Here is a 24,498-nt window from a genome sequence, read left to right as displayed (position 1 = left end):
CAATGGTGTGGTCTTTGGTTAAATAAAGGATGACACTCAACAGAGTGAATCTCAATGGTGTGGTCTTTGGTTGATTAAAGGATGCCGCTCTCGAGAGAGTAAATCTCAATGGTGTGGTCTTGGGTTGATTAAAGGATGCCTCTCTCAACAGAGTGAATCTCAATGGTGTGGTCTTTGGTTGAATAAAGGATGCCACTCAACAGTGAATCTCAATGGTGTGGTCTTGGGTTTAATAAAGGATGCCGCTCTCAACAGAGTGTATCTCAATGGTGTGGTCTTGGGTTTAAAGGATGCCGCTCTCAGAGTGAATCTCAATGGTGTGGTCTAGGGTTGATTAAAGGATGCCACTCTCAACAGAGTGAATCTCAATGGTGTGGTCTTGGGTTTAAAGGATGCCGCTCTCAGAGTGAATCTCAATGGTGTGGTCTAGGGTTGATTAAAGGATGCCACTCTCAACAGAGTGAATCTCAATGGTGTGGTCTTGGGTTTAATAAAGGATGCCTCAACAGAGTGAATCTCAATGGTGTGGTCTTGGGTTGATTAAAGGATGCCTCTCTCAACAGAGTGAATCTCAATGGTGTGGTCTTTGGTTTAATAAAGGATGCACCTCTCAACAGAGTGAATCTCAATGGTGTGGTCTAGGGTTTAATAAAGGATGCATCTCTCAACAGAGTGAATCTCAATGGTGTGGTCTTGGGTTGATTAAAGGATGAATCTCAATGTTGTGGTCTTTGGTTTAATAAAGGATGCCACTCTCAACAGAGTGAATCTCAATGGTGTGGTCTTGGGTTTAATAAAGGATGCCTCTCAACAGAGTGAATCTCAATGGTGTGGTATTTGGTTGATTAAAGGATGGCACTCTCAACAGAGTGAATCTCAATGTTGTGGTCTTGGGTTGATTAAAGGATGCCTCTCTCAACAGAGTGAATCTCAATGGTGTGGTCTTGGATTGATTAAAGGATGAATCTCAATGTTGTGGTCTTTGGTTTAATAAAGGATACCACTCTCAGAGTGAATCTCAATGGTGTGGTCTTGGGTTGATTAAAGGATGAATCTCAATGGGAAAGGGTTCTCACCTTGCGGTTGATTAAAGGCTGTGATCAAACTAATTCAATTAATTATTCATGATTTATATTCTTAGTTTTTTTGTTGTTTCTCTTCAACGTGACTTTACCGAAAAAACTAAGAATATGAATTACTGCAGTCACGAAAGCTTTAAATCAAAATTTATTCATGATTTGTTAATATATTAACAAAAACCACCACAGCCAGTGAGTTTGAAATGTCCGGAAGCTAATTAATATTCATGAGGTAAACGGCCAATTAAATAAAAGGCTTTTCAACATTAACATAATATGTGCGTAATAAAATTATGTTAATAGCGACACACCTCGGCCAATCACAGAGCCTCTCTGCCGCGATTAACATAATTTATTTCATAAATTATGTTTATTTGTCAAGTGAGGTCGGGGCGCTGGGGTTTATTGGGGGCGGGGCGAGTGCAGCAGCACAGCCATTCAGAAAACTGGCGCCAACATGACGTCATCAACGATCGTTAATTATTTAGAAATTTTTTAGCCAATCGGAGGGAGCGTTACATCGGCGGCGTCGGTTCTCCAAAGCTGCGCGCTCATTGGCCCCAGGGACTTTCAACTTTCCCGCCTTTTATCCCTTCCTCGCCGTGCCTGAGGTAAAAAATGTTTTTTTTAACGGCCGCGGTTTTTTCTTTGTTTCTTTTAATTTACTAAATATTTTATTTTAATCGTTAGTAAAGATTCCGTTTAACATCACGGAGAACGTTTTCTCCTTTTTTTAAAAACTCGGTCACTCGTTTAACCTGCTGCGTTCGCATCGGAGGCCTTAACAATAACGAACTGGACTTTTATATATATATTTTTTATAAATGCGGTTTAAGTAAAACAAAAATCTTAACCACGAAGCGAGTGAACTGTGATTTAAATGTACGCTACTTTGTGTGGATACTCGATGTATGTGTTGTTGTACTGTCTGTTAATTCATCCACTGGTGGCGTTTGACCATACTTCACCTCACCGGTCAATGGGAGTTTTACATGGCTGTGGGGGAGCGGTGGTGCAGTGGTTAGCGCACTGTGTGTGTGTGTGGGGAGCGGTGGTGCAGTGGTTAGCGCACTGTGTGTGTCAGTGGGGAGCGGTGGTGCAGTGGTTAGCGCACTGTGTGTGAGTGTGGGGAGCGGTGGTGCAGTGGTTAGCGCACTGTGTGTGAGTGTGTGGGGAGCGGTGGTGCAGTGGTTAGCACACTGTGTGTGTGTGTGGGGAGCGGTGGTGCAGTGGTTAGCGCACTGTGTGAGTGGGGAGCGGTGTTGCAGTGGTTAGCGCACTGTGTGAGTGTGGGGAGCGGTGGTGCAGTGGTTAGCGCACTGTGTGTGTGTGGGGAGCGGTGGTGCAGTGGTTAGCGCACTGTGTGTGTGTGTGGGGAGCGGTGGTGCAGTGGTTAGCGCACTGTGTGAGTGGGGTGCGGTGGTGCAGTGGTTAGCGCACTGTGTGTGTGTGGGGAGCGGTGGTGCAGTGGTTAGCGCACTGTGTGTGGGGGGGAGCGGTGGTGCAGTGGTTAGCGCACTGTGTGAGTGTGGGGAGCGGTGGTGCAGTGGTTAGCGCACTGTGTGTGTGTGGGGAGCGGTGGTGCAGTGGTTAGCGCACTGTGTGAGTGTGGGGAGCGGTGGTGCAGTGGTTAGCGCACTGTGTGTGTGGGGAGCGGTGGTGCAGTGGTTAGCGCACTGTGTGAGTGTGGGGAGCGGTGGTGCAGTGGTTAGCGCACTGTGTGTGTGGGGAGCGATGGTGCAGTGGTTAGCGCACTGTGTGTGGGGGGGAGCGGTGGTGCAGTGGTTAGCGCACTGTGTGTGTCAGTGGGGAGCGGTGGTGCAGTGGTTAGCGCACTGTGTGTGTGTGTGGAGCGGTGGTGCAGTGGTTAGCGCACTGTGTGTGAGTGTGGGGAGCGGTGGTGCAGTGGTTAGCGCACTGTGTGTGTGGGGAGCGGTTGTGCAGTGGTTAGCGCACTGTGTGTGTGGGGGAGCGGTGGTGCAGTGGTTAGCGCACTGTGTGTGGGGGGAGCGGTGGTGCAGTGGTTAGCGCGCTGTGTGTGAGTGTGGGGAGCGGTGGTGCAGTGGTTAGCGCACTGTGTGAGTGTGGGGAGCGGTGTTGCAGTGGTTAGCGCACTGTGTGAGTGTGGGGAGCGGTGGTGCAGTGGTTAGCGCACTGTGTGGGGAGCGGTGGTGCAGTGGTTAGCGGACTGTGTGTGTGAATGGGCAAGCGAGTGGGTAGATGAGTGGATGGGTGAGTGGGTGGGTAGGGTGGATGGGTGAGTAGGTGGATAAACGGGTGAGTGAGTGGACGAGTGGGTGGGTGAGTGAGTGGGTGGATGGGTCAGTGAGTGGGTGGAAAGGTGAGTGGATGGGTGAGTGGGTGGGTAGAGTGGATGAGTGAGTGGGTAGTTGGGTGGATTGGTTATTGAGTGGGTGGATGGGTGAGTGGGTAGTGGATGGGTCAGTGAGTGGGTGGTGGATGGGTCAGTGAGTGGGTGGATGGGTGAGTGAGTGGATGGGCGAGTGAGTGGGTGGATTCATGAGTTTATGGGTGAGTGAGTGGATGGGTGAATGGGTGAGTGAGTGGGTGGATAGGTGAGTGAGTGGATGTATGTGTTGCTGGATAAATGGGTGGATGGGTGAGTGAGTGAGTAGTTGAGTGAGTGAGTGAGTAGTTGAGTGAGTAGATGAGTGAGTGAGTAGGTGAGTGAGTGAGTAGATGAGTGAGTGAGTGGGTAGATGAGTGAGTAGTTGAGTGAGTGAGTGAGTAGATGAGTGAGTGAGTAGATGAGTGAGTAGATGAATGTGTGAGTGAGTAGTTGAGTGAGTGAGTAGATGAGTGAGTGAGTATATGAATGAGTGAGTGAGTAGATGAGTGAGTGAGTGAGTATATGAGTGAGTATATGAGTGAGTGAGTGAGTATATGAATGAGTGAGTGATTAGATGAGTGAGTGAGTGAGTAGTTGAGTGAGTGATTAGATGAGTGAGTGAGTATATGAATGAGTGAGTGAGTGGATGAGTGAGTGAGTAGTTGAGTGAGTGAGTGAGTAGATGAGTGAGTGAGTGAGTAGATGAGTGAGTGAGTAGTTGAGTGAGTGAGTAAGTAGATGAGTGAGTGAGTAGATGAGTGAGTGAGTAGATGAATGAGTGAGTGAGTGATTAGATGAGTGAGTGATTAGATGAGTGAGTGAGTAGATGAGTAAGTGAGTAGTTGAGTGAGTGAGTGAGTAGACGAATAAGTGAGTGAGTAGATGAATGAGTGAGTGAGTGGATGAGTGAGTAGATGAGTGAGTGAGTGAGTATATGAATGAGTGAGTGAGGGGATGAGTGAGTGAGTGAGTGGATGAGTGAGTGAGTGTTTGCCGGCCTCCCTAGGCACCGCTGAACACCGCTTGCCGCTCTCTCCCCACCCCCCACAGCTCTGCGTGGGCTACGCGGGAGGGGACTGTCGCCTCGGTCCCACGGTGGACGTACAGCCGGGAGATGGATTTCGTCGCTCCGCTGGCGCTCGCGGAGTTGAGGAGCAGCCGTGGAGCGGATCAGTACTCTGTGGCGGAGATCGTGGTCCCCAGACAGCTCGCACAGCGCCTACACGGTGACACACACACACACAGTGACACACAGTGACACACAGACACACGCACAGACACACACACAGACACACAGTGACACTCACACAGAGCGGATCAGTACTCTGTGGCGGAGATCGTGGTCCCCAGACAGCTCGCACAGCGCCTACACGGTGACACACACAGTGACACACAGTGACACACACACAGACACACACAGTGACACACAGACACGCAGTGACACTCACACACACACACACAGTGACACTCACACACACACACAGTGACACTCACACACACACAGTGACACTCACACACACAGTGACACTCACACAGAGCGGATCAGTACTCTGTGGCGGAGATCGTGGTCCCCAGACAGCTCGCACAGCGCCTACACGGTGACACACACACACACAGTGACACACGGTGACACACAGACACAGACACACAGACACGCAGTGACACACACACAGTGACACACACACAGACACACACAGTGACACACAGTGACACTCACACACACACACACAGTGACACACACACACAGTGACACTCACACAGACACACAGTGACACTCACACAGAGCGGATCAGTACTCTGTGGCGGAGATCGTGGTCCGCAGACAGCTCGCACAGCGCCTACACGGTGACACACACACAGTGACACTCACACACGCAGTGACACACACACACACACAGTGACACTCACACACACACAGTGATACTCACACAGAGCGGATCAGTACTCTGTGGCGGAGATCGTGGTCCCCAGACAGCTCGCACAGCGCCTACACGGTGACACACGCAGTGACACACACACACGCAGTGACACACACACAGACACACAGTGACACACACACACACAGTGACACTCACACACAGTGACACTCACACACACAGTGACACTCACACACACACACACAGTGACACTCACACACAGTGACACACACAGTGACACACACACACAGACACGCAGTGACACACACACACAGTGACACACAGACAGTGACACACACACACAGTGACACTCACACAGAGCGGATCAGTACTCTGTGGCGGAGATCGTGGTCCCCAGACAGCTCGCACAGCGCCTGCACGGTGACACACGCACAGTGACACTCACACACACAGTGACACTCACACACAGACACACAGTGACACACACACACACAGTGACACTCACACACACAGTGACACACGCAGTGACACACACACACAGTGACACACACACACACAGACACACAGTGACACTCACACACAGTGACACTCACACACACAGTGACACACACACACAGTGACACTCACACAGAGCGGATCAGTACTCCGTGGCGGAGATCGTGGTCCCCAGACAGCTCGCACAGCGCCTGCACGGTGACACACACACAGTCACACACACACGCAGTGACACTCACACACAGTGACACACACACAGACACTCACACACACAGTGACACTCACACAGAGCGGATCAGTACTCTGTGGCGGAGATCGTGGTCCCCAGACAGCTCGCATAGCGCCTGCACGGTGACACACGCACAGTGACACTCACACACACAGTGACACTCACACACAGACACACAGTGACACTCACACACACACACAGTGACACTCACACACACAGTGACACACGCAGTGACACACACACACAGTGACACACACACACACAGACACACAGTGACACTCACACACAGTGACACTCACACACACAGTGACACACACACACAGTGACACTCACACAGAGCGGATCAGTACTCCGTGGCGGAGATCGTGGTCCCCAGACAGCTCGCACAGCGCCTACACGGTGACACACACACAGTGACACACGGTGACACACAGACACACAGACACAGACACACAGACACGCAGTGACACACACACAGACACTCACACACACAGTGACACTCATACACACAGTGACACTCACACACACACACACAGTGACACTCACACACACACAGTGACACTCACACAGAGCGGATCAGTACTCTGTGGCGGAGATCGTGGTCCCCAGACAGCTCGCACAGCGCCTGCACGGTGACACACGCACAGTGACACTCACACACACAGTGACACTCACACACAGACACACAGTGACACACACACACACAGTGACACTCACACACACAGTGACACACGCAGTGACACACACACACAGTGACACACACACACAGACACACAGTGACACTCAAACACAGTGACACTCACACACACAGTGACACACACACACAGTGACACTCACACAGAGCGGATCAGTACTCCGTGGCGGAGATCGTGGTCCCCAGACAGCTCGCACAGCGCCTACACGGTGACACACACACAGTGACACACGGTGACACACAGACACACAGACACAGACACACAGACACGCAGTGACACACACACAGACACTCACACACACAGTGACACTCATACACACAGTGACACTCACACACACACACACAGTGACACTCACACACACACAGTGACACTCACACAGAGCGGATCAGTACTCTGTGGCGGAGATCGTGGTCCCCAGACAGCTCGCACAGCGCCTACACGGTGACACACAGTGACACACAGTGACACACGGTGACACACAGACACAGACACACAGACACGCAGTGACACACACACAGACACTCACACACACATTGACACTCATACACACAGTGACACTCACACACACACACACAGTGACACTCACACACACACAGTGACACTCACACAGAGCGGATCAGTACTCTGTGGCGGAGATCGTGGTCCCCAGACAGCTCGCACAGCGCCTGCACGGTGATACACGCACAGTGACACTCACACACACAGTGACACTCACACACAGACACACAGTGACACACACACACACAGTGACACTCACACACACAGTGACACACGCAGTGACACACACACACAGTGACACACACACACAGACACACAGTGACACTCACACACAGTGACACTCACACACACAGTGACACACACACACAGTGACACTCACACAGAGCGGATCAGTACTCCGTGGCGGAGATCGTGGTCCCCAGACAGCTCGCACAGCGCCTACACGGTGACACACACAGTGACACACACACAGTGACACACACAGTGACACACACACACAGTGACACTCACACACAGACACACAGTGACACACACACACAGTGACACTCACACAGAGCGGATCAGTACTCCGTGGCGGAGATCGTGGTCCCCAGACAGCTCGCACAGCGCCTACACGGTGACACTCACACACACAGTGACACACGGTGACACACAGACACAGACACACCGACACGCAGTGACACACACACAGACACTCACACACACAGTGACACTCATACACACAGTGACACACACACACACAGTGACACTCACACACACACAGTGACACTCACACAGAGCGGATCAGTACTCTGTGGCGGAGATCGTGGTCCCCAGACAGCTCGCACAGCGCCTGCACGGTGACACACACACAGACACACAGTGACACTCACACAGAGCGGATCAGTACTCTGTGGCGGAGATCGTGGTCCCCAGACAGCTCGCACAGCGCCTACACGGTGACACACGCACAGTGACACTCACACACACAGTGACACTCACACACAGACACACAGTGACACACACACACACAGTGACACTCACACACACAGTGACACACGCAGTGACACACACACACAGTGACACACACACACACAGACACACAGTGACACTCACACAGAGCGGATCAGTACTCTGTGGCGGAGATCGTGGTCCCCAGACAGCTCGCACAGCACCTACACGGTGACACACGCACAGTGACACTCACACACACAGTGACACTCACACACAGACACACAGTGACACACACACACACAGTGACACTCACACACACAGTGACACACGCAGTGACACACACACACAGTGACACACACACACACAGACACACAGTGACACTCACACAGAGCGGATCAGTACTCTGTGGCGGAGATCGTGGTCCCCAGACAGCTCGCACAGCGCCTACACGGTGACACACACACAGACACACAGTGACACTCACACAGAGCGGATCAGTACTCTGTGGCGGAGATCGTGGTCCCCAGACAGCTCGCACAGCGCCTACACGGTGACACACACACAGACACACAGTGACACTCACACAGAGCGGATCAGTACTCTGTGGCGGAGATCGTGGTCCCCAGACAGCTCGCACAGCGCCTACACGGTGACACACGCAGTGACACACACACACGCAGTGACACACACACAGACACACAGACACGCAGTGACACAGACAGTGACACTCACACAGACACACACAGTGACACACAGTGACACTCACACACACACACAGTGACACACACACACAGTGACACTCACACAGACACACAGTGACACTCACACAGAGCGGATCAGTACTCTGTGGCGGAGATCGTGGTCCCCAGACAGCTCGCACAGCGCCTGCACGGTGACACACAGTGACACACAGTGACACACGGTGACACACAGTAACACAGACACGCAGTGACACACACACAGTGACACTCACACACACACAGTGACACACAGTGACACTCACACACACACACACAGTGACACTCACACACACACACACAGTGACACTCACACACACACAGTGACACTCACACACACACACAGTGACACTCACACACACACACAGTGACACTCACACACACACACAGTGTCACACACACACACACAGTGACACTCACACACACACAGTGACACTGACACTCACACACACACACACAGTGACACTCACACACACACACAGTGACACTCACACAGAGCGGATCAGTACTCTGTGGCGGAGATCGTGGTCCCCAGACAGCTCGCACAGCGCCTACACGGTGACACACAGTGACACACAGTGACACACAGACACGCAGTGACACACAGACACACACACACGCAGTGACACACACACAGACACACAGACACGCAGTGACACACACACACACAGTGACACTCACACACACACAGTGACACACAGTGACACTCACACACACACACACAGTGACACTCACACACACACACACAGTGACACACACACACACAGTGACACTCACACACACACACAGTGACACTCACACACACACACAGTGACACTCACACACACACACAGTGACACTCACACACACACACAGTGACACTCACACACACACAGTGACACTGACACTCACACACACACAGTGACACTCACACACACAGTGACACTCACACAGAGCGGATCAGTACTCTGTAGCGGAGATCGTGGTCCCCAGACAGCTCGCACAGCGCCTGCACGGTGACACACAGTGACACACAGTGACACACGGTGACACACAGACACAGACACGCAGTGACACACACACAGACACTCACACACACAGTGACACACACACACACAGTGACACTCACACACACACACAGTAACACACACACACACAGTGACACTCTCACACACACACAGTGACACACACACACAGTGACACTCACACACAGTGACACTCACACACACAGTGACACTCACACACACACACAGTGACACTCACACACAGTGACACACACACACAGTGACACTCACACACAGTGACACACACAGTGACACTCACACACACAGTGACACTCACACAGAGCGGATCAGTACTCTGTGGCGGAGATCGTGGTCCCCAGACAGCTCGCACAGCGCCTGCACGGTGACACACACAGTGACACACACACGCAGTGACACACACACACGCAGTGACACACACACACACAGTGACACTCACACACACACACACACAGTGACACTCACACACAGACACACAGTGACACTCACACACACAGTGACACACACTCACACACACAGTGACACTCACACACACAGTGACACTCACACACACACACAGTGACACTCACACACACAGTGACACTCACACACAGTGACACTCACACACAGACACACAGTGACACACAGACACAGACACACAGACACGCAGTGACACACACACAGACACTCACACACACACACACAGTGACACTCACACACACACACACAGTGACACACACACACACAGTGACACTCACACAGAGCGGATCAGTACTCTGTGGCGGAGATCGTGGTCCCCAGACAGCTCGCACAGCGCCTACACGGTGACACACAGTGACACACACACACGCAGTGACACACACACAGACACACAGACACGCAGTGACACAGACAGTGACACTCACACAGACACACAGTGACACTCACACAGAGCGGATCAGTACTCTGTGGCGGAGATCGTGGTCCCCAGACAGCTCGCACAGCGCCTGCACGGTGACACACAGTGACACACACACACGCAGTGACACACACACAGACACACAGACACGCAGTGACACACACACAGTGACACTCACACACACACAGTGACACACAGTGACACTCACACACACACAGTGACACTCACACACACACAGTGACACTCACACACACACAGTGACACTCACACACACACACAGTGACACTCACACACACACAGTGACACTCACACACACACAGTGACACTCACACACACACACAGTGACACTCACACACACACAGTGACACTGACACTCACACACACACACAGTGACACTCACACACACACAGTGACACTCACACAGAGCGGATCAGTACTCTGTGGCGGAGATCGTGGTCCCCAGACAGCTCGCACAGCGCCTGCACGGTGACACACAGTGACACACAGACACGCAGTGACACACACACAGACACACAGACACGCAGTGACACACACACACACAGTGACACTCACACACACACACACAGTGACACACAGTGACACTCACACACACACACAGTGACACTCACACACACACACACAGTGACACTCACACACACAGTGACACTCACGCACACACACACAGTGACACACACACAGTGACACTCACACACAGTGACACACACACACACACAGTGACACTCACTCACACACACAGTAACACACACACACAGTGACACACACAGTGACACTCACACACAGACACACAGTGACACACACACACACAGTGACACTCACACACACACAGTGACACACAGTGACACTCACACACACACACAGTGACACTCACACACACACACAGTGACACACACACACAGACAGTGACACTCACACAGAGCGGATCAGTACTCTGTGGCGGAGATCGTGGTCCCCAGACAGCTCGCACAGCGCCTGCACGGTGACACACGCAGTGACACACAGGATACACACAGACACACAGTGACACACAGTGACACACAGACACACAGTGACACACAGTGACACACAGTGACACACAGACACACAGTGACACACAGACACAGACACGCAGTGACACACACACAGGCACGCAGTGACACACACACAGACACGCAGTGACACTCACACAGACACGCAGTGACACACACACAGACACGCAGTGACACACAGACACAGACACACAGACACACAGACACGCAGTGACACGCAGTGACACACAGTGACACACAGACACACACAGACACACAGTGACACACAGACACAGACACACAGACACGCAGTGACACTCACACAGACACGCAGTGACACTCACACAGACACGCAGTGACACACGCAGTGACACTCACACAGACACGCAGTGACACACACACACACACGCAGTGACACTCACACACACACACAGTGACACTCACACAGAGCGGATCAGTACTCTGTGGCGGAGATCGTGGTCCCCAGACAGCTCGCACAGCGCCTGCACGGTGACACACGCACAGTGACACACAGTGACACACAGACACGCAGTGACACTCACACAGACACGCAGTGACACACACACAGACACACAGACACGCAGTGACACACACACACACAGTGACACTCACACACACACAGTGACACACAGTGACACTCACACACACACAGTGACACTCACACACACACACACAGTGACACACACACAGTGACACTCACACAGACACACACAGTGACACTCACACACACACAGTGACACACACACACACATAGTGACACTCACACAGAGCGGATCAGTACTCAGTGGCGGAGATCGTGGTCCCCAGACAGCTCGCACAGCGCCTGCACGGTGACACACACACAGACACACACAGTGACACACAGACACGCAGTGACACTCACACAGACACGCAGTGACACACACACACACAGTGACACTCACACACACACAGTGACACACAGTGACACTCACACACACACACACAGTGACACTCACACACAGACACACAGTGACACTCACACACAGTGACACTCACACACAGTGACACACACACACACACAGCGACACTCACACACACAGTGACACTCACACACACACACAGTGACACACACACACACACAGTGACACTCTCACACACACACAGTGACACACACACACACAGTGACACTCACACACAGTGACACTCACACACACAGTGACACTCACACACACACACACAGTGACACTCACACACAGTGACACACACAGTGACACACACACACAGACACACAGACACGCAGTGACACACACACACAGTGACACACAGACAGTGACACACACACACAGTGACACTCACACAGAGCGGATCAGTACTCTGTGGCGGAGATCGTGGTCCCCAGACAGCTCGCACAGCGCCTACACGGTGACACACGCAGTGACACACACGCACGCAGTGACACAGTGACACACAGACACAGACACACAGACACGCAGTGACACGCAGTGACACGCAGTGACACACAGTGACACACAGACACACACAGACACACAGTGACACACAGACACAGACACACAGACACGCAGTGACACACACACAGACACAGTGACACTCACACAGACACACAGTGACACTCACACAGACACGCAGTGACACTCACACAGACACGCAGTGACACACGCAGTGACACTCACACAGACACACAGTGACACACACACAGACACACAGTGACATTCACACAGACACGCAGTGACACTCACAGACACGCAGTGACACTCACACACACACACAGTGACACTCACACACACACACACACAGTGACACTCACACACACACACACAGTGACACTCACACACAGACACACAGTGACACTCACACACACACACAGTGACTCTCACACAGACACACAGTGACACTCACACACAGACACACAGTGACACTCACACACACAGTGACACTCACACAGACACGCAGTGACACACAGACACGCAGTGACACACAGACACGCAGTGACACACACACAGACACGCAGTGACACACAGACACACAGTGATACTCACACACACACGCAGTGACACTCACACAGACACGCAGTGACACACAGACACGCAGTGACACACAGACACGCAGTGACACAGGCACGCAGTGGCACAAAGACACACAGTGACACACAGACACACAGTGATATTCACACAGACACGCAGTGACACACACAGTGACACTCGCAGTGACACTCACACAGACATGCACAGTGACACTCACAGTGACACTCAGTGATACACAGTGACACAGTGACACACAGTGACACGCACAGTGACACACAGTGACACTCACACAGACACACAGTGACACTCATAGTGACACGCACAGTGACACAGTGACACACAGTGACACACACAGTGACACTCACAGTGACACGCACAGTGACACTCATAGTGACACGCACAGTGACACAGTGACACACAGTGACACACACAGTGACACTCACAGTGACACGCACAGTGACACTCATAGTGACACGCACAGTGACACAGTGACACAGGGACACACAGTGACACTCACACACACACACAGTGACACTCACACAGAGCGGATCAGTAATCTGTGGCGGAGATCGTGGTCCCCAGACAGCTCGCACAGCGCCTACACGGTGACACACAGTGACACACACACACGCAGTGACACACACACAGACACACAGACACGCAGTGACACAGACAGTGACACTCACACAGACACACAGTGACACTCACACAGAGCGGATCAGTACTCTGTGGCGGAGATCGTGGTCCCCAGACAGCTCGCACAGCGCCTGCACGGTGACACACAGTGACACACACACACGCAGTGACACACACACAGACACAGAGACACGCAGTGACACACACACACACAGTGACACTCACACACACACAGTGACACACAGTGACACTCACACACATACAGTGACACTCACACACAGTGACACTCACACACACACAGTGACACTCACACACACACACAGTGACACTCACACACACACACAGTGACACTCACACACACACAGTGACACTCACACACACACACAGTGACACTCACACACACACAGTGACACTGACACTCACACACACACACACACAGTGACACTCACACACACACAGTGACACTCACACAGAGCGGATCAGTACTCTGTGGCGGAGATCGTGGTCCCCAGACAGCTCGCACAGCGCCTGCACGGTGACACACGCAGTGACACACAGGATACACACAGACACACAGTGACACACAGTGACACACAGTGACACACAGACACACAGTGACACACAGACACAGACACACAGACACGCAGTGACACACACACAGGCACACAGTGACACACACACAGACACGCAGTGACACTCACACAGACACGCAGTGACACACACACAGACACGCAGTGACACAGTGACACACAGACACAGACACACAGACACACAGACACGCAGTGACACGCAGTGACACACAGTGACACACAGTGACACACAGACACACACAGACACGCAGTGACACACGCAGTGACACTCACACAGACACGCAGTGACACACACACACACACGCAGTGACACTCACACACACACACAGTGACACTCACACAGAGCGGATCAGTACTCTGTGGCGGAGATCGTGGTCCCCAGACAGCTCGCACAGCGCCTGCACGGTGACACACGCACAGTGACACACAGTGACACACAGACACGCAGTGACACTCACACAGACACGCAGTGACACACACACAGACACACAGACACGCAGTGACACACACACACAGTGACACTCACACACACACAGTGACACACAGTGACACTCACACACACACACAGTGACACTCACACACACACACACAGTGACACACACACACAGTGACACTCACACAGACACACACAGTGACACTCACACACACACACAGTGACACACACACACACATAGTGACACTCACACAGAGCGGATCAGTACTCAGTGGCGGAGATCGTGGTCCCCAGACAGCTCGCACAGCGCCTGCACGGTGACACACACACAGACACACACAGTGACACACAGACACGCAGTGACACTCACACAGACACGCAGTGACACACACACACACAGTGACACTCACACACACACAGTGACACACAGTGACACTCACACACACACAGTGACACTCACACACAGACACACAGTGACACTCACACACAGTGACACTCACACACAGTGACACACACACACACACAGCGACACTCACACACACAGTGACACTCACACACACACAGTGACACACACACACACAGTGACACTCTCTCACACACACAGTGACACACACACAGTGACACTCACACACAGTGACACACACAGTGACACACACACACAGACACGCAGTGACACACACACACAGTGACACACAGACAGTGACACTCACACACACACAGTGACACTCACACAGAGCGGATCAGTACTCTGTGGCGGAGATCGTGGTCCCCAGACAGCTCGCACAGCGCCTACACGGTGACACACGCAGTGACACACACACACGCAGTGACACACACACAGACACACAGTGACACACACACACACAGTGACACTCACACACAGTGACACTCACACACACAGTGACACTCACACACACACACACAGTGACACTCACACACAGTGACACACACAGTGACACACACACACAGACACGCAGTGACACACACACACAGTGACACACAGACAGTGACACACACACACAGTGACACTCACACAGAGCGGATCAGTACTCTGTGGCGGAGATCGTGGTCCCCAGACAGCTCGCACAGCGCCTACACGGTGACACACGCAGTGACACACACGCACGCAGTGACACAGTGACACACAGACACAGACACACAGACACGCAGTGACACGCAGTGACACACAGTGACACACAGTGACACACAGACACACAGTGACACACAGACACAGACACACAGACACGCAGTGACACACACACAGACACAGTGACACTCACACAGACACACAGTGACACTCACACAGACACGCAGTGACACTCACACAGACACGCAGTGACACACGCAGTGACACTCACACAGACACACAGTGACACACACACAGACACACAGTGACACTCACACAGACACGCAGTGACACTCACAGACACGCAGTGACACTCACACACACACACAGTGACACTCACACACACACAGTGACACTCACACACACACACACAGTGACACTCACACACACACACACAGTGACACTCACACACAGACACACAGTGACACTCACACACACACAGTGACACTCACACAGACACACAGTGACACTCACACACAGACACACAGTGACACTCACACACACAGTGACACTCACACAGACACGCAGTGACACTCACACAGACACGCAGTGACACACGCAGTGACACTCACACAGACACACAGTGACACACACACAGACACGCAGTGACACACACACACACACACAGTGACACTCACACACACACACACAGTGACACTCACACACACACACAGTGACACTCACACACAGACACACAGTGACACTCACACACACACACAGTGACACTCACACAGACACACAGTGACACTCACACACAGACACACAGTGACACTCACACACACAGTGACACTCACACAGACACGCAGTGACACTCACACACACACAGTGACACTCACACACACACACAGTGACACTCACACACAGACACACAGTGACACTCACACACACACACAGTGACACTCACACAGACACACAGTGACACTCACAGACACAGTGACACTCACACAGACACGCAGTGACACACAGACACGCAGTGATACACAGACACAGACACGCATTGACACTCACACAGACACACAGTGACACTCACACAGACACGCAGTGACACACAGACACGCAGTGATACACAGACACACAGTGACACACACACAGACACGCAGTGACACTCACACAGACACGCAGTGACACACAGACACACAGTGACACTCACACACACAGTGACACTCACACACACACACACAGTGACACTCACACACAGTGACACACACAGTGACACACACACACAGACACGCAGTGACACACACACACAGTGACACACAGACAGTGACACACACACACAGTGACACTCACACAGAGCGGATCAGTACTCTGTGGCGGAGATCGTGGTCCCCAGACAGCTCGCACAGCGCCTACACGGTGACACACGCAGTGACACACACGCACGCAGTGACACAGTGACACACAGACACAGACACACAGACACGCAGTGACACGCAGTGACACACAGTGACACACAGTGACACACAGACACACAGTGACACACAGACACAGACACACAGACACGCAGTGACACACACACAGACACAGTGACACTCACACAGACACACAGTGACACTCACACAGACACGCAGTGACACTCACACAGACACGCAGTGACACACGCAGTGACACTCACACAGACACACAGTGACACACACACAGACACACAGTGACACTCACACAGACACGCAGTGACACTCACAGACACGCAGTGACACTCACACACACACACAGTGACACTCACACACACACAGTGACACTCACACACACACACACAGTGACACTCACACACACACACACAGTGACACTCACACACAGACACACAGTGACACTCACACACACACACAGTGACACTCACACAGACACACAGTGACACTCACACACAGACACACAGTGACACTCACACACACAGTGACACTCACACAGACACGCAGTGACACTCACACAGACACGCAGTGACACACGCAGTGACACTCACACAGACACACAGTGACACACACACAGACACGCAGTGACACTCACACACACAGTGAGACTCACACACAGACACACAGTGACACTCACACACACAGTGACACTCACACACACACACAGTGACACTCACACACACACACAGTGACACTCACACACACACACAGTGACACTCACACACAGACACACAGTGACACTCACACACACACACAGTGACACTCACACAGACACACAGTGACACTCACACACAGACACACAGTGACACTCACACACACAGTGACACTCACACAGACACGCAGTGACACTCACACACACACAGTGACACTCACACACACACACAGTGACACTCACACACAGACACACAGTGACACTCACACACACACACAGTGACACTCACACAGACACAAAGTGACACTCACAGACACAGTGACACTCACACAGACACGCAGTGACACACAGACACGCAGTGATACACAGACACAGACACGCATTGACACTCACACAGACACACAGTGACACTCACACAGACACGCAGTGACACACAGACACGCAGTGATACACAGACACACAGTGACACACACACAGACACGCAGTGACACTCACACAGACACGCAGTGACACACAGACACGCAGTGACACACAGACACGCAGTGACACACACACACAGACACGCAGTGACACACAGACACACAGTGATACTCACACACACACGCAGTGACACTCACACAGACACGCAGTGACACACAGACACGCAGTGACACACAGACACGCAGTGACACAGGCACGCAGTGGCACAAAGACACACAGTGACACACAGACACACAGTGATATTCACACAGACACGCAGTGACACACACAGTGACACTCGCAGTGACACTCACACAGACACGCACAGTGACACTCACAGTGACACTCAGTGATACACAGTGACACAGTGACACACAGTGACACGCACAGTGACACACAGTGACACTCACACAGACACACAGTGACACTCATAGTGACACGCACAGTGACACAGTGACACACAGTGACACACACAATGACACTCACAGAGACACGCACAGTGACACTCATAGTGACACGCACAGTGACACAGTGACACACAGTGACACACACAGTGACACTCACAGTGACACGCACAGTGACACTCATAGTGACACGCACAGTGACACAGTGACACAGGGACACACAGTGACACACACAGTGACACACAGTGACACTCACAGTGACACACAGTGACACACAGTGACACTCACACGCACACAGACACACACAGACACACAGTGACACACAGTGACACAGTGACACGCACAGTGACACTCATAGTGACACGCACAGTGACACAGTGACACACACAGTGACACACACAGTGACACTCACACACAGTGACACACACAGTGACACTCACAGTGACACTCACACACACAGTGACACACACAGTGACACGCACAGTGACACAGTGACACACACAGTGACACACACAGTGACACTCACACACACAGTGACACACACAGTGACACTCACAGTGACACACACAGTGACACTCACACACACAGTGACACACACAGTGACACACACAGTGACACTCACACACACAGTGACACACACAGTGACACTCACAGTGACACTCTCCCCCTGTCTCCCTCTCTCCCCCCTCTCTCTCTCTGTCCGCAGCGTTCAAGGCAACGCTGAGGTCGTCTGGAGGCCTGGCCATCTTGGACCACTTTGACGATGTCTACAGCTTTCTGCAGTGAGTCTCCCTAGCACAAACTAAACTACTCAACTATTAAACTATTTTTACTTTACCAGCTAAGGCCCCACCTAGCTACTGTGTGTCTCTTTGTCACAAGCGGGCCTGCCCATCACAAACTAAACTATTAAACTATAAACTATTTTTACTTTACCAGCTGCTGTGTATCTCTTTGTCACAAGCAGCCTGGCCATCACAAACTAAACTATTAAACTATAAACTATTTTTACTTTACCCAGCTACTGTGTGTCTCTTAGTCACAAGCGGGCCTGCCCATCACAAACTAAACTATTAAACTATATTTTTTACTTTACCAGCTAATGCCCCACCTAGCTGCTGTGTATCTCTTTGTCACAAGCGGGCCTGCCCATCACAAACTAAACTATTAAACTATAAACTATTTTTATTACTTTACCCAGCTAATGCCCCACCTTGCTACTGTGTGTCTCTTTGTCACAAGCAGCCTGACCATCACAAACTAAACTATTAAACTATAAACTATTTTTACTTTACCAAGCTAATGCCCCACCTAGCTACTGTGTGTCTCTTTGTCACAAGCAGCCTGCCCATCACAAACTAAACTACTAAACTATAAACTATTTTTATTACTTTACCAGCTAATGCCCCACCTAGCTACTGTGTAACTAAACTTTCCGTAGCGGCTGTGAAGGCCGGCTGTCTGGCACACGCACGCACACTCGCTCGCCCATCTACCCACCCACCTACCCACCCACCCACCCACTCGCTAGGCCTGCCCGCTCCAAAAAGACAAAGATCCCCCGTATAGCCTTAACAGACTGTAGGGGCAAGTGCTGTTAGCGAGCACTCATACACACACATACACACACATACACACACACACTCATACACACATACACACACACACATACACACACATACACACACACAAATACACACATACACACACACAAATACACTCACACACATAAAGATAAGACAAAGATCCCCCGTATAGCCTTAACAGACTGTAGGGGCAAGTGCTGTGAGCAAGCAGCACCCTGTGAAGGCCGGAACGGCTACACGAGGGGGTGGGTGGCCAGCACCACCACGCCCGGCCGCCTTTGTCTCCCCAGTGGCGATGTTCACTGCACACCGCGCCAGGTGCTCATTGGAGGCTGAGTCGACTTAGGGAGAGGCCCGGGACCCGATCAGATAGTCGTCACCGGTGGTGTTGGTGACCTTGAACGGGAATTGAACCCGGGTGGCCGGGTTCGTGGTGCAGCGTAGCGCTAACCGCTGCACCACCGCTCCTCACACGCGCGCACACAGTGCGCTAACCGCTGCACCACCACTCCCCACACACACGCACAGTGCGCTAACCACTGCACCACCGCTCCCCCCACACACACAGTGCGCTAACCACTGCACCACCGCTCCCCACACACACACACAGTGTGCTAACCACTGCACCACCGCTCCCCACACACACACACAGTGTGCTAACCACTGTACCACCACTCCTCACACACACACAGTGTGCTAACCACTGCACCACCGCTCCCCATAATCGCTTGACTTTAATTGGGTGACCTTTTTGTTCCAAGTCACTTCAAGAACGTGGATCAGGATTTGAAGGAGGGATATTACGAGGCAATGCTGAGAGGTGGGTACGGACTCACCCATCCACTCACTCACCCATCCACTCGTCCACCCACTCACTCACCCATCCACTCGTCCACTCACTCACTCACTAGCTCACCCACTCACTCACCCATCCTCTCGTCCACTCACTCACTAGCTCACCCGCTCACTCACCCATGCACTCATCCACTCACTCTCCCATCCGCTCGTCCACTCACTCACCCATCCACTCGTCCACTCACTCACCCATCCACTCGTCCACTCACTCGCTCACCCACTCACCCATCCACTCGTCCACTCACTCACTCACTAGCTCACCCACTCACTCACCCATCCACTCGTCCACTCACTCACTCACTCACCCGCTCGCTCACCCATCCACTCACTCACTCACTCACCCATCCACTCGTCCACTCACTCACTCACTCACCCATCCACTCACTCACTCACCCATCCACTCGTCCACTCACTCACCCGCTCGCTCACCCATCCACTCACTCACTCACCCATCCACTCGTCCACTCACTCACTCACTAGCTCACTAGCTCACCCACTCACTCACCCATCCACTCGTCCACTCACTCACTCACTCACTAGCTCACTCACTCACTTACCCATCCACTCACCCATCCACTCGTCCACCCACTCACTCACTCACTCACTAGCTCACCCGTTCACTCACTCGCCCATCCACCAACTCACCCATCCAGTCACTCACCCACCCACTCACCCACTCACTCACTCACTCACCCACTCACTCACACACTCACCCACTCACCCACCCACCCACTCACTCACCCACTCACCCACTCACTCACCCCCTCACCCACCCACTCACCCACTCACTCACCCACCCCCTCACCCACCCACTCACCCACTCACTCACTCACTCACCCACTCACTCACTCACCCACTCACTCACCCACCCACTCACTCACTCACTCACTCACCCCCTCACTCACCCACTCACTCACCCACCCACTCACCCACTCACTCACCCCCTCACCCACTCACTCACCCACCCCCTCACCCACCCACTCACCCACTCACTCACTCACTCACTCTCTCCCCCTCACCCTCCCCCGACGTCAGCGGTGAGCGTCCACGCCTCTGAGCTCGCCCATCCACCCACTCACCCACCCACTCACTCACCCACCCACCCTCTCACTCACCCACCCACCCACTCACTCACTCACTCACCCACTCACTCACCCACTCTCTCACTCACTCACTCACCCACCCACCCACTCACTCACCCACCCCACCCTCTCACCCACCCACTCACCCACTCACTCACCCACCCACTCACCCACCCACTCACCCACTCACCCACTCACTCACCCACTCACCCACCCACCCACTCACTCACCCACTCACCCACCCACTCACCCACTCACCCACTCACCCACTCACTCACCCACCCACCCACCCACTCACCCACTCACCCACCCACCCACTCACTCACCCACCCACCCACCCACTCTCTCCCCTCTCCCCCTCACCCTCTCCCCCGACGTCAGCGGTGAGCGTCCACGCCTCTGAGCTCGCCCATCCACTCACTCACTCACTCACCCACTCACTCACCCATTCACCCACTCACCCACCCACTCACTCACCCACTCACTCACTCACTCACCCACTCACCCACCCACCCACCCACTCACTCACCCACTCACCCACCCACCCACCCACTCACTCACCCACCCACTCACTCACTCACTCACCCCCTCACCCACCCACCCACTCACTCACCCACCCACTCACCCACCCACCCACTCACCCACCCACTCACTCACCCACCCACCCTCTCACTCACCCACCCACCCACTCACCCACTCACCCACCCACTCACTCACCCACCCACCCTCTCACTCACCCACTCACCCACCCACCCACCCACTCACCCACTCTCTCCCCTCTCCCCTCACCCTCTCCCCGACGTCAGCGGTGAGCGTCCACGCCTCTGAGCTCGCCCATCCACTCACTCACCCACCCACTCACTCACCCACCCACCCTCTCACTCACTCACCCACCCACTCACTCACCCACCCACTCATCCACCCACCCGCCCACCCACTCACCCACCCACCCACTCACCCACCCACCCACTCACCCACTCTCTCCCCTCTCCCCTCACCCTCTCCCCGATGTCAGCGGTGAGCGTCCACGCCTCTGAGCTCGCCCATCCACTCACTCACTCACTCACCCCCTCACCCACTCACCCACTCACCCACCCCCTCACCCACTCACCCACTCACTCACTCACCCACCCACCCACCCACTCACTCACTCACCCACCCACCCACCCACTCACCCACCCACTCACCCACCCACCCACTCACCCACCCACCCACTCACTCACTCACCCACCCACTCACCCACTCACTCACCCACCCACCCACCCACTCACCCACTCACCCACCCACCCACTCACTCACCCACCCACCCACCCACTCTCTCCCCTCTCCCCCTCACCCTCTCCCCCGACGTCAGCGGTGAGCGTCCACGCCTCTGAGCTCGCCCATCCACTCACTCACTCACTCACCCACTCACTCACCCATTCACCC

General features: G+C 53.3%; 1 protein-coding gene across 1 annotated transcript; it reads left to right on the top strand.

The window, feature by feature from the left end:
• Nucleotides 1–1,557: 1,557 nt before the first annotated feature.
• LOC142922582 (condensin complex subunit 1-like) lies at nucleotides 1,558–23,457 on the top strand. Its single transcript, XM_076063392.1, has 6 exons — nucleotides 1,558–1,690; nucleotides 4,480–4,655; nucleotides 20,254–20,329; nucleotides 21,895–21,953; nucleotides 23,024–23,049; nucleotides 23,452–23,457. The coding sequence occupies exons 2-6, from the start codon at nucleotides 4,544–4,546 to the stop codon at nucleotides 23,455–23,457; spliced, it is 279 nt and encodes a 92-aa protein (XP_075919507.1). The 5' UTR covers nucleotides 1,558–1,690; nucleotides 4,480–4,543.
• The last annotated feature ends 1,041 nt before the right edge of the window (nucleotides 23,458–24,498 follow it).

This window comes from Petromyzon marinus, unplaced genomic scaffold, assembly GCF_048934315.1.
Source record: "Petromyzon marinus isolate PM22_M1 ecotype Great Lakes invasive population unplaced genomic scaffold, UKy_Petmar_22M1.pri1.0 PM_Scaffold_11, whole genome shotgun sequence".
Classification (NCBI taxonomy): domain Eukaryota; kingdom Metazoa; phylum Chordata; class Hyperoartia; order Petromyzontiformes; family Petromyzontidae; genus Petromyzon; species Petromyzon marinus.
The sequence above is the reverse complement of the archived record's forward strand: the minus strand, read 5'-3'. Positions and strand labels throughout refer to the sequence as shown.

Coding starts and splice junctions, on each gene's coding strand:
- LOC142922582 (XM_076063392.1), top strand. CDS start 4,544: ATGGATTTCGTCGCTCCGCTGGCGCTCGCGGAGTTGAGGAGCAGCCGT. Junction 4,656..20,253: donor GCTCGCACAGCGCCTACACG/GTGACACACACA, acceptor CTCTGTCCGCAG/CGTTCAAGGCAACGCTGAGG. Junction 20,330..21,894: donor GATGTCTACAGCTTTCTGCA/GTGAGTCTCCCT, acceptor TTTTGTTCCAAG/TCACTTCAAGAACGTGGATC.